Genomic DNA, 12400 nt, shown 5'->3' with positions numbered 1-12400 from the left:
GACTCGGTCCCCACTGTGCCGGAGACAGAGAACAGGCACACAGTAGTTGCTCAGTGAAGGCTGCTCACAGGCATCCAGGCACAGGAGGCCTCGGTGAGCACCTGGGATTTTATTTATTTGGTAGTTCATTCTCTTATTGTTGGAGAGAGTCTCGATATGTTGCCCAGGCTGGTCTTGAACTCCTAGGCTCAAACAATCCTCCTGCCTCAGCCTCCTGAGCAGAGGAGCCAGGACGCAGGTGCCTGCCAGCTTCGCCACGCTGGCCCGGTGGCAGCTGTGGGCCTTGGCTGAGCCCTCCCGGGTGCCCAGCTGCAAAGCCCACATCTCTCCCAGCCCAGCCACAGTCACTCGGGGGGCGGCAGGGTGATGGACGGCCGACGGTTCACACTGTCCTGAAGAAGAGACATGGGGGCACTCAGGCCCGGGGGACAGGCGGCAGCCCCGCCCCGCCAGCCTGCCTCACCAGGCACACCTCGTCCAGCACAAGGAACTCGGATGTGTCCCGGTGGCGTCCTCTCACGACCAGCAACACGGACCCGATGATCACCACCGACACCAGCACACACACGGCCACCACCACGCCCGGGTTCCTGTGTGAGGTGCGGGTCTGAGTGGCCCCTGGGGGTGGGGAAGACGCCCGGAGTCAGCCCTGCGACACAGACATCCAGCAGGACCCAAAGCAATCCTCCTGCCTCAGCCTCACAACCGCCGGGATTTCGGGCGTGCAGCACCCCGCCCGGTTCGAAATACGTAATTTACAACCTCTGCGCGCGGCGTCATCGCCTCTGCCTCTGCTCCGCGCAGCCGGCTGGCCCTGACACACATTAGGCACCTGCAGGCCCCAGCCGAGCGGGCCGGCGCAGGCCTGCGAACCGAGCACACGGGAGTCTGAGGCAGGAGAACCGCTGCGAGCTCAGGGCCCGCCTGAACTATATGAGACCCTGTCTCAAAACCACCAAACAAAATGAATAAATAAAAGTAAAAATAAGTACATCTCCCCGGACCAAAGGCTGGAGCCGCTCGGGCCTTGGGTAGGGCGGGGCACCGACAGCGCGCTCCCGGGAGGTGCCGCCCCCTGGTGGCCTCGACCAGAACTGCAGGCAAGCATCGCAGCCACCCTTCCGCCCACCGCAGACCTCTTCCCTCTTACCCTGGACGGGCATGGAGGAGGAGGGGGTCCGGGGCGGGATCGGGGGTGCGGAGTCGGACGCTGGAGTGAGCTCTGAACTGGGGGACTCCGAGCCGGCGTGGGTGACTGTCGTGGGGTGCGGTTCCGGGGAGCCAGAGGCCGTCCCAGAACCTGCTGGGGCCGGACTGGACTGGGCTGTGCTGACTTCCTCGGTACTTGGGGAGCCGGACTGGGGGATGGAGGTCCCCCCAGGACTTGAGGAGCCGGGGTCGGAGGAAGAAGAGATTTCAGGGGTAGCGGATAAGGCTTTTGTTTCCGTCTGCACTGATGAAACGGCTAGAAAGAAAGAAAAGGAGAGGGCGGGCAAGTACAGGGAGCTGTGGTCCAGACCCGCTGTGTGGGCACCGCGTGGGGCGTGCCGCTCAGAGCCACGAGCAGTGCGCATGCGCCTGGCTCTGGGTGCCATCCCAGCTCCCCTGACCCCCCGGGTGGAGGCGCAGCCTGTCATCCCAACACTGGAGAGGCCGAGGCAGGAGGATCGCCACGAGTTCGAGGCCAGCCTGGGCTAGATTGTGAGTTCGAGGCTAGCCTGAACTGCATAGCGAGACCCTGTCTCAAAAAGACAAAACAAAAACAAAAACAAGCAATTCTAAGAGAGGGACCAAAAACATGGCCAGGTCTTAGGGAGACCAAGACAAGTCAGGGCAACATAGGCGTGCTCGGTGGGAGACCCAGGCTCCCCCAGGAGGTCAGGCCTCTTGTCGGGGTCCGTGTGCCTGTCTGGGTTCTTCCCAGCCCCTGCCCGTGTGCCCGAGCCTGGCAGCCCTCAGGATGGGGGGCACAGCCCAGGCAGCAAGCTGAGCAACACTTAACCTTCTGGAGACTCAGTTTCCTTTCACGCCCAGCTTGGTAATTTTTTCTTTTTAAATTTTGAGACAGGGTTTCAGTAAGTCAACTCGGTTGCCCAGGCTGGGCTTGCGCTCCTGCCTCAGCTTCCCAGACGGCTGGGATGACAGGCGTGTGTCGGCTTCTCCGCTTTTGTTTTGCTTCACTTTTGCAGTGCTGGGGCGGTGCTGGGGCGGCACAGGCTCAGGCCCGGCTGGCGTTCACCCCGCGCCGTGCCCAGCCCTAAACTCAGAGCCCTGGGAGGAGCAGCGCCCGTGCCCCAGGCACCCCTGCCTTTCCACACCACTGAGCACTCCTGGCTCCCACCCACCCCGGGGCAGGGCAGCCCGGGGCTGTGCCCACCACGACTTCCTGCAGGTTCTGGGTGGCTGGGCAGGGCGGGCACGGGGAGTTCATTCATCAGCTGCTCCGGCCCCACCCGCTCCGCCCCCTGGGCACAATTTAGCACCTCTTCCTGCCTCACCCGAGCTGGGCACAGAAATGCGGAAATAACCTTTGCACTGGCCCTGTGGTCGCTGCCCCCACCCCCGCGGCCCTCACCTGGCCTCTGGGGGTGCCAAGTGCGCCCCCATTGTACACGGGTAGAACCAAGGCAGCGTTTGGCCCCAGATGACCAGGAAGGTGATACAAGAGTCCAGGAGGGGGGCTGGGGATTTAGCTCAGCGGCAAAAGCGCCTGCCTGGCAAGCGCAAGGTCGTGAGTTCGGTTCCCGGTACCGGAGAAAAACCAAAAAAAAAAAAAAAAAAAACAAGAGTCCAGGAGGAACCAAGCCAGGCAGGCGCTCCAGGGCGCGGGCCGGCAGCGACACTTAGGCCGAGGAGCGGGCCTTGGCAGGGGACCGGGAGGGTAACAGAGCAAGGCGGCCCGTTTCCAGGCAGGGCCCCTCCCCAGCTCCCAAACGCAGGCCCTGTGAGCCAGGGCCCGGCACAGGGGCTGCGAGCCTCCGTCTCCCGGCTATCACCCGGGGTGGACATGGCCACCTCGGAATGAATTCAGCCCCTGCCCATGGTGTCCCTTGCTCTGTCACTGCGAATTCCGGCCTGGGACTCTGGACAAGGAACCACGCACTGGGGGGCAGTGGGGAGTCGGGCAGGGCGTCCAGAAGCCCCTCCCCCCAGGCTGAGGACAAGCGGAAGGGGTAGCGGGAGAGAAAACTTCCCGCGGGGTCCCCACCGCTGTGCGCCGGGGCTGAGCTAAGGGGAGCTGAGAACGCAGAGCCCGGAGCAGGGAGTCGCCCCGGGGCTCGCGGGCCCCGGCCATCACACCCCATCCGGCTCTGGGGAAATAATGGCCTCCTCTGGGGACGGAGGGGGCCAGCGTGGCCTGAGAGGGGTCCCAGGGCCCCGGCCCCCCGTCTCCTCCAGCTTCCTGGAAACTTGGGCTCCCTCTCACCTGTGCTTACCTGCAGTGCTTGGAGAGTCTTCGCTTCCAGAGGATTTCAGCAGCAGGGCCAGGGCTATGATCAGCAGCGGCAGCCGCCGGGACCCCGCCATTTCTGTGCAGGGAGGGCCCAGGGCGCCGCTGCCACGACGGCCAGGTGTGCGGCCAGGTGTGCGGCCAGGTGTGCGGCCAGGTGTGCCGACAGGTGTCCGGCCAGGTGATTGCGCGATGCACCTGCGCGCGCCCCCTGCTGGTGGCCCGTAGGACCGCGCAGCGCAGGCGGGCCTCGGAACCCGCACTTGACCCTAACACCCCGCGTGCGCCAGGGCGCCCCACCTTGAGCCCGTGAGCCCAGCGCTCAGGACCCCCGGCCTCTTCTCTTACAGCCCCAACCACCGGGGCCGCCTCCAGGGATGCTCCAAACCCACTCTGTCCACTCTGGGGACCCCCAGCCCTCAGCCCTTCCCCCTCTCCCACATGCCCGACCTGAGGAAGGTTGGGAATACCTTTGCGCCCTTGAGCCCTGTACCCGCCACCAGGAAGGGGCAGGGATGGCTCTAGGACAGGTCCCCAAAAGTGAGGTTTTTTGGGTTTTGGTTTTATGGAACCCAGGGCCTCGCAGGAGCTCGGCAAGGGCTCACCACGCCATACAGCCCCAGCCCTTTTTGAATTTTGAGACAGGGTCTCACTCTGCTGTCCAGGGTGAACTTGAACTCATGATCCTCCTGCCTCAGCCTCCTGAGTAGCTGGGATCATCAGCATGTACTGCCATGCCAGGCCAGATGAGGACTTCGGGGTGCACGGGAAGTGACAGTTAGCCATGGGAGGAAACTGGCACATGGAATGCCCCGCTGGCAGCCCCTGCCCTCCTGAGAACACCGGGGTCCCTGTGTGAGCCACAGACCAGGGGTGCAAACAGCACGGTTGGGGTCCTCCCCGGGATGCTCGAGACTCCCTCACCCCCCACGCCCCCCACGGCCATTAATTCAGAGCACAGGACTCCAGACTCAGGCTGGGTGACTTTATTCACGGGACCCAGAGACCCAGCAGCCCTTGCTCCAGTGTCCCCTGCCTGCAGCCAGAGTCCTACACGCCAGACCGGCGTGCGAGCTGCCGCGGGTCGTGGCTCGGGGCCCCAGGCGCGCTGTCCCAGGGGCTTCCTGTCCCCAAGAGCGCTTCGGGAGTGAGGCAGCTCCGCGTGTAGTGGCCCCTCCAGGTGGCCTGCACCATCCTGGCCGCCAGCTGCTGTTCCCTCAGCTGGCGGCGAGCCTTGAAGCCCCTCCAGGCCGACTGGATGGTGGTGGCTGCTGCGTCCCACTGCTGCTGGGAATGCCAGAGCTGCTGGAGGGCCGGCCGGGACGCGTGGGCCTGAAGGGCGCCCGCTCGGCCTGTGCCGTGCACCACCCGCGTGGGCAGCGTGTGGCCACAGGTGTGGCAGGTGCGCGGACTGGCGCCCACGAGCATCACCACGCTGGGCGGGCTGCCCAGCCTGGGGCTCAGGGACGTGCACAGGCTGCAGGCGCGCGGCTGGCAGGACTGGAAGCAGCGGTGCTCGGCAACCGCCCGGGCCTCGCTCGGCGTGGTCCACGCCGGCGGGAGCTGCATGTGCTGGGCGCGTGCCCGGCGGACGCAGTGGCCTCGCCACGCAGCCTGGATGACCGTGGCGGCTTTGTAGAGCTGTGCCAGGTTGCGTCGCACACGGTGGCCGCGCCACGTGGCCTGGATGGCGGTGGCCCTCTGGTGCCACGCCCTGATGGCCCGGCGCACCAGGTAGCCGCGGGCGCAGGCCTGGATGACCGTCGCGGCGTGGACGACGATCTTCTCCATGTACTGTACCGACAGGCTCAGGTCCCCCGGCGGCCTGGGCGTGGCCGCCGCTGTGCAGCCCACGCGGTCCCATGGCCCCGGGCTCCTGGCCGGCTGCAATGGAGTGTGGGGGGCCACGGCGCAGTCCAGGGGCCGGACCGCCACACTGGGCAGAGTGGAGGTCCACGGCTGGCCACCACGTGTGCTGGTGTCCACGGGGCCCTGGGGGACACCCGGGGTCAGGGCCAGCTTGTGATGGCTCACGATGGGACCCATGAAGTGAGGAGGGAGCCAGCCCTGGGGGACCCCCGGGGTCAGGGCCAGCTTGTGATGCCGGGCTGTGGGGCTCATACAATAAGCTGAGGTCTGGTCGGACAGGGGCCACTGGGACACTAGGGAGGACTCATACCCCAGAGACATCTCACAAACTCCCGGGCACGGTCGAGCGACACCTCTGCCCTGTGCCACACCCGTGGGCAGCAGGCCTGCAGCGAGGCTGGGGCTGCGGGGTGAGGACCCGGGTGCGGGCGTCTGTACCCACTGTGGGTGCCGGAGCCTGACTGCAGAGCCTTCTAGCAGTTCTGGGACCAGGCTGCCCCAGCGGGACTGGCAGGATTTTCTTGCGCTGGGGGATGGAGGGGTGCTGCTCTGGGTCCGGTCCTGGGAGGCTGGTTTCCGGGGTGCTCGGGGGGCAGCTTCCCCCTGGCGGGGAGTACGGTTGGCTGATTTGGCCCAGGACCAACCTGGCTGCCCGAGGGAGATCATGCTGCCGGCCGCCAACCACTGGGGAGGGCTGGGGCTTCCCATCCTGGCTACAGACTCCAGGTGCGGACTGCCCGGGGCCAGCTGCGACAATGGTGAGACTGGACTGGCCGCCGCTGTCCCCGGGGAATAGCATCCGACTCCAGTGAGGGCCATGGACTCCTGCTGAAACGCTAAGGGGCCCTTGGTTGCCCCAGCAGCCAGGGGCTGTTGCGTGGCCCTGTCTACTCCAGAACCTGCCCGCACACCAGGGACCCAGCTGACAGCTTCAAGGCAGGCCCCAGGGGGCCCCCTGCTGCTCACTGAGTTTGGCCGGGGAATAGGGGTGGTGTCACTGGCTGCGAGGCTCCCGGCTGACCTCAGGGCCTGGCCAGGGGCTGGGGCCACGCCGCTGGCTTGGCCGGGAGCCACTTTCTTAAGTGGTGGCTTTTGGTCTTTGGGAAGCGTCCCCTCTACAAAAAGGGGCCCGCGGTCACAAGTCACACCCGTCCCCAGGGTGCTGTCGTGCATCCATGCTGCGGCCTTAGGGAAGCTGGGCGGACTGGGCTCCCTGCTAGACCCTGATGCCTGAGGCAGACTCTCCCGCACCGCGCCTGGCCTCAACGTGGCCTGGTCACCCAGGGCCCCAGGCGTCCTCCTCCCAGGGTCCTGGCCAACCCGGGGTGCCTTCGACAGGGCTGTAGGCACCTGGAACCCCCTGGTGGTGTGCCTTGCGGCCTGGGCACCAGTGCCGTCTCCAGCCAGGGTGCGGTGGAAGGGGCGGGGGGAGAGCCCCACAAGCAGCGAGCCCGGGGAGGGTTTGCAGCCCACACACATCGGCATGGAACCCAGGGGTACCTGTGGCTCCAGCAAACTTGCTTCTGGACCTGGGGGCAGCCTGGGGGCCACGAATCCAGCCAGGGGACCTACGGAGAGGCAGGGCTTCCTCCTGCCAGGGCCGCAGGCTGCCACCTGCCTGGGGGCTACCCCACCTGCCACCATAGACCCTGGGGGAAAGCCCTGGATCATACCGTCCATCACGCACCCAGGGGGAAGGCCCTGGACCACGCCACCCATCACAGATCTTGGGGGAAAGCCCTGCGCCACTCCAGCCATCATAGACCCTGGGTAGAGGCCTTGGACCACATTACCCACCACTGACCCTGGGGGAAGGCCCTGGACCATACCATCCATCAAACACCCTGGGGGGAGGCCCTGGACCATACCATCCATCAAATACCCTGGGGGGAGGCCCTGGGCCACTCCAGCCATCACAGAGCCTGGGGGGAGGCCCTGGCCCATGTCTCTGAGGACAGACCCTTGAGGAAGACAGAAAGGCAGGCCACTCGCATCGGGGACCACAGCGTCGGTGGCCACCCCGTCTTCACAGTCCAGCACAAGACCCATACCGGCTGCGCCCATCCCAGAGGCCTGCGCAACACCTGGGTAATGGTAGCTGGACGGGAGCACGGGGGCCATGCTAGGGAGCTGGTGGTGCAGGGTCATTGGAAGAGGGACGCTGGCCTGATAGACACTGGGCTCCAGGTCACCCAGCGACAGCTGGGCCTGGCTTGTCCTATGCTTCTTGAGTACCATAGCTGGAGGGAGGCCCTGGGCCAGCCCTGAGGTCCCCAAAGGTCCCTGGGGCATCAAAGGAGCACCCGTCTCCATGACCTGGGCTGCCAGGGGAGCTGTGCCATCAGCCACCGGACCTTGGCTCTGGCCCATAGAAGCATCTGCACACGGCCAAGAGGTGCCCCCAGCCAGGCCACCTCCGGAGGCCCCCGGGGACAGACTCAGGAATGCATCGGCTGCCAGGTAGCCCTGGGGCATGCTGGCAGTCTCACCCTTAAACCAAGCGTGATGGGGCACACCAGGACCCCAGGCTGGGCCGGGGCTCTCCCTGTGGGCCATGTAAGCCTGATAGAAAGGGGGCACCGGGACAGCGGCTGTACTTGGTATCCCCTCATAGATCCCCACAGGCTGATAGAATTCGAGGCACATGTCCTCAAGCTCAGGGTTCTGGAGGTTTGGGGCCATGCCGGTCATCATGAGATCATCCCTTGGGCCCACACCACTCCCCAGGGGAGCCTGGTCCAGGCCCTGCCCTGGCCCGCTGAACACACCAGGGTAGGACCTGCCAGAGCCGGGAGGCACCAGGACAGACGGGGGACACTGCCCAGGCTCAGCCACATGCACCCCAGAGCCCGCCAGACCTGAGCCCCCCATGGAGATGGAATGCGGCTCAGGGAAACTGTGACGTGCCCCCCAGGCCGCTGGCTGCTTGGCCTGGCTTGGGGACCTCAGATTGGCTACGCGTGTCGAGGATAGATAAGGGGACATCCTAACAGGCGGACACGGGCGGGCCCGGGCCCGTCTGAAGACCATCCGTCGGGACGACAGTGGCTGGCGTAGGCTTGGACACATACTGCACAGAGATGGGTGGTGGAGGACAGGGGACCTCCAACCGGCCATACGAGATTGGCCAAAGCTTGGGCACCCCCCACTGGCCACGGGTGGCCAAACCAGGCTTGGGTTCACCCCCGAGACTCCAGGTGGCTGGTGAGACCCTGGGCACACCCTGCTGGCCACAGGTGGAGGCTGTCCTAGGCCTGGGGACGCCCCCCTGGTGTTAAATGGCTGAGCTCCCGGGGAGCCCAGCGTCACCTTCCGGGCTTGGCCAGGGCCCACGCCTCTGGCTGCGAGTGGGTGGTCCAGGCCTGGGGATACTCTCGAGGACACGGTTGGCTGGGCCAGCCGTGGGGTCAACCCAGCGGGCAGTGATGGCCAGCTGAAGGCCGGGCACCCGCCGGCAGCCCCGGAGGAGCGGCCTGGGCTGGGGGCGGCCCTGCCAGCCAGGGAAGGCTGAGAGACGGCACGGGAGAGTGTGCGGGTCACGGGCGCCTGCGGGCCCGCAGCAGAGACCTTGGTGCCCAAAGACTGCGTCCTCCTGAGGCCGCTCGGGAAGGTGCCCTGAGTTGTCCTCTTGGACGCCTCCGCAGAGCCCTGTCCCTCCTTGCGCTCTGCGTCCCAGTGGACGCTCACAGCCAGGCAGCTGGACACTAGGGTGCGGGACAGAATGCGGGTGCTCTCAGGGGCCGCAGGGGGCAGGCGGGGGAGCTGCGGGCTCAGGGACCTCTGGCCGGCTCCTCCCGTCTCTTCCGGGGTCCAGGGCCTCTGGGAATGCCCCACAAGCTCCTGAGACAGCAGGGGCTCCAGCGGGGGGTCCCTGTCCCAGCTGCCCCCTCCAGGGTGGTTCAGGACCTCAACCATGGCCATGCTGCCCAAGGACCCAGTGGAGAGGCTGGAGGAGCTCTGAGAGCCACTGTCGACGAGGCTGCAGGGCTGGGAGTCCCCAGAGGGGCTTTGGGCCAACACACTGGGCCTGCCGGCCACCAGCTCACTGAGAGGGGACACCGGCCGGCTTGCAGCTGGCTTCCGAGCGGGCAGGACAGAAGCAAGACCCTGGACTAGAGCCTTTTCCTGTTGGGTGGATGACTGGGGACAGACACGCACCAACCTAGCACTCGTGGACACTTGTGACACTTGGTTACCTCCCCGACCCGTGGGTGCCTGGGATTTGTTCACCATGGTAGGCTTTAGGGGCCTGGGGGTCACCTTATTGATCACCTGGGAGGTTTGTTTGGGATTTGGGGGCTGAGCCTTTTTGAGGTTCTCGAGGGTGGGCTTGGGCGGCGGCCTTGGGCCTCTGGCCACAGCGGGGCACTGCAGATGGGGGGTCACCTTTTTGGCTCCCACAGACTGACACCAGCAAGCTGCACCCTGACCGGCGGGGGGAGTCGTTTGGGAGGGGGTGCCCTGCCCTGCCCCCACACTCCCTGGAAGCCTCCCCGGGGCCATGCTGCCCTCCCCCGACGGCGCCCCCGGACAAGGGGCCGCCCTGCTGGCCGCGTGTGGCTGCTGGACGCTCGGAGCCGAGTCACGGGGCACCGACGGCCGGCTGGTGCTCGGGCCGATGCCAACGGTGATAAATGGCTGCCAGGGTCCGAGGGGCGGCTGGAGGGAGCACGGCCGGGGCGGGCAGGGGCTACTACCTCCCACTACGGGGTTGGCGTCACATGCCAATTTGCCAAGCCCCGGGGCTGGGCACGCACCGTCATTTCTGACTTGGGGGCTCAGGTGGGGGTCGGAGAAGACCCTGCCCAGCCCCGCCCAGCGGGACGGCAGGAGCTCCGGGCCCGGGACGAGGGGACGCGGGTGCCTGCTGCTGGTCACCCTCAGGTCGGAGGCAGCGGCCACAGGGAAGTGAGACAAGCAGGGAGGCCCCTCGAGCATGGCCCCGTCCCCCCCGTCCCCCCACGGGCCCGCAGCAAAGCGCCCCCAGACCCCCGCCCCGGGGGTCCTGACCTTGCTGGGCTGCAGCCGCACAGGGGAGCGCAGGCAGGGGTCCCACGCTCTCACCTCCACCCGGGCCGGTGGCAGCGGCATCTTGCTGCTGGTCACTTTGGAGGCGGCCTTGGGGAGGATGGCCCCGGTCCTGGGGGCTGCCCGGGACAGGGACTGGCTGAGGACGGCCCCCAGCTCGCCCTGGCACAGGGCCCGGCTCAGAGCCACCCGCTCCTCCTGCGTCAGTGCCCTGCTGAGCACCTCGGTCACCCTGCTGTGCATGGCCTTGGCGAGCTCCGCACGCAGCTCACCCCGGGACAGCGCACGGGACAGCGTGGCACCCAGCTCTCCCCAGGACAGCGCCTTCGCCAGGGCCAATCCCAGCATGCCCTGGGGCAGGGCCTTGGCCACAGTGGCCCCCAGGGCCTCCTTGGACAGCACCTGGTTCAAGGCGGCCCACACTTCTCCCTGGGAGAGCGTCCTGGCCAGCAGCACCCTCAGGTCTTCCTGAGAGCCCAGCGCAGTGACCAGCTCCGTGCACAGGGCGGTGATCTGCGAGGCCAACATGTCCTCCTGGCTCGGCGCCGCCTGGCCGGGTGTCGGCAGCTGGGCCCGTGTGGTCTTGCTGTCTCCCCAGGGTTCCACACTACAGCCGGGGTGTGTGGCGGCGGCCGAGGTCAGCAGAGGGACCAGCGTGCCCTGGGGCTCTGGCACGGTGGGGCGGGCGCCCTGGGTGGCCTTGCCCGGTCTGTGTTCTGGCTTGATTCGGAAGCCTGAGTCAAGGGTCCCCGGGAGCCGGCAGCTGGGGGTGGAAGCCTTGGGCCCGGTCAGCAGCGGGTGCGACTGGGCCTTGCTGCCGAAGTCACCGGACTGCTGGGCTGTGTAGACACGCCTGGCTGCCTCTGTCCCCAGCTGGACCTGGGACTGCGTCCTGCTCAGACACGTGACCAGGTGCGCCAGGGACGGGGCCTTGCTCAGCCTGCTGGGCGGATGGGCCTGGGCCTCGGCCTTGGCAGGGCAGGTGGCCAGGCGCAGCTGGGACAGGGCCTTGATCTGCTTGGCGGTGGGATGGACACGGGTGGGGGCTGTCAAGCGTGTGACCGCCTGAGGCTGGGAGGACGCCTTGGCCGGCCGCCCTGGGGCCAGGGCCTTGGTCAGCGGAACGGCCACCTGGGCCTGCGGCACAGACACAGCCACCTGGACGGGCATGTACACCTGGGACTGGACCTTGATGACTTCCGTTCTCTGCAGCGTCTGTGACAGGGGCTGGCTCCTGTCCTTGGAGACTCCGGCCCACGATGGCACCTTGGTTGCCCGCATTGCCACGTCGGTCTTACACGCCGTGTCCTTGTGCACCGGTTTCTGGGCGCCAGTGTGCGTGCTCTTGGCTTCCAAAGGGCCCCTCGTTGGAGCGCCGGGAGCCCCAGTTTCCAGGTGTGGCTGGGGGGCACCCTTGAGCCTCCTTCCAGCCCAACAGGAGAGGTCTGAACCCTTCGCTGTCCCTGCGGCCGCCTCCCGCCTGCTGGCCGGGACCTTGGTCCGCGAGGCGGCCAGAGGCAGGCTGGACGAGCTGCCGGGAGCCCCGGCCGGCCTGGCCGCCGGCGGTGCAGCCTTGAGGTTGCTGGCAGCCGGCAGCGTTGGGCACAGCGTCTTGAGGACGGCGGTGACTGAGCGGATCTGGGCTGGGGTCCTGCTGATCATGGCCGCCAGGCTCATCTGGGATGGGGGTTTGGGCGTCGAGGTCACGGGGCTCGTCTGGGACAGTGTCTTGCACACGGTGGCCACCGGAGGGGTTTGCAGCGGGCCTCTGCCCAGGGCAGGCACCAGGCCCATGAGGGCTGAGGCCTTTGTGCTCACGGGCATCCAGCCCTGCTGGGTTGGGGTCCTGCTCTTGAGGGCGGTCGGCTGCGATGGCGGCGGAGTGCTGGCCTGTGGCGTTGGCTGCGCCTGGGCTGGGGCCTTGGTCAGCGTGGGTGCCAGGCACGTCTGGGGTTGCGTCCTGGTCAGCGTGGGTGCCGGGCACGTCTGGGGTTGTGTCCTGGTCAGCGTGGGTGCCGGGCACGTCTGGGGTTGTGTCCTGGTCAGCGTGGG

At 67.0% G+C, this 12400-nt stretch overlaps 2 protein-coding genes across 6 annotated transcripts in view; both read right to left on the bottom strand.

Annotated features, from left to right (window-relative positions):
• Window positions 1-46: 46 nt before the first annotated feature.
• LOC106147170 (endochitinase A-like) lies at window positions 47-3656 on the bottom strand. Its single transcript, XM_013507262.1, has 4 exons — window positions 3438-3656; window positions 1151-1465; window positions 473-618; window positions 47-392 (listed from the first exon to the last, which is right to left on the bottom strand). Exons 1-4 carry the CDS (start codon window positions 3526-3528, stop codon window positions 345-347), a joined length of 600 nt encoding a protein of 199 aa, XP_013362716.1. The 5' UTR covers window positions 3529-3656; the 3' UTR covers window positions 47-344.
• A 766-nt stretch (window positions 3657-4422) lies between these two features.
• Window positions 4423-12400, bottom strand: part of Kiaa1683 (KIAA1683 ortholog) — a 13979-nt gene continuing 6001 nt past the window's right edge. For 2 of the 5 annotated variants that reach the window (XM_013507314.1, XM_013507316.1), the window contains 2 exons: window positions 10331-12400; window positions 4423-5443 (listed from right to left, as the gene is read on the bottom strand). In XM_013507314.1, the coding sequence (XP_013362768.1) occupies window positions 4502-5443; window positions 10331-12400 (3012 nt within the window). In that variant the 3' untranslated portion in view covers window positions 4423-4501. The remainder of the gene's footprint in view (window positions 5444-10330) is intronic. The other 3 variants (XM_013507315.1, XM_013507317.1, XM_013507318.1) reach the window with 3 other exon arrangements.

This window comes from Chinchilla lanigera, unplaced genomic scaffold, assembly GCF_000276665.1.
Source record: "Chinchilla lanigera isolate Chin_1 unplaced genomic scaffold, ChiLan1.0 scaffold00123, whole genome shotgun sequence".
Lineage (NCBI taxonomy): Eukaryota > Metazoa > Chordata > Mammalia > Rodentia > Chinchillidae > Chinchilla > Chinchilla lanigera.
The sequence above is the reverse complement of the archived record's forward strand: the minus strand, read 5'-3'. Positions and strand labels throughout refer to the sequence as shown.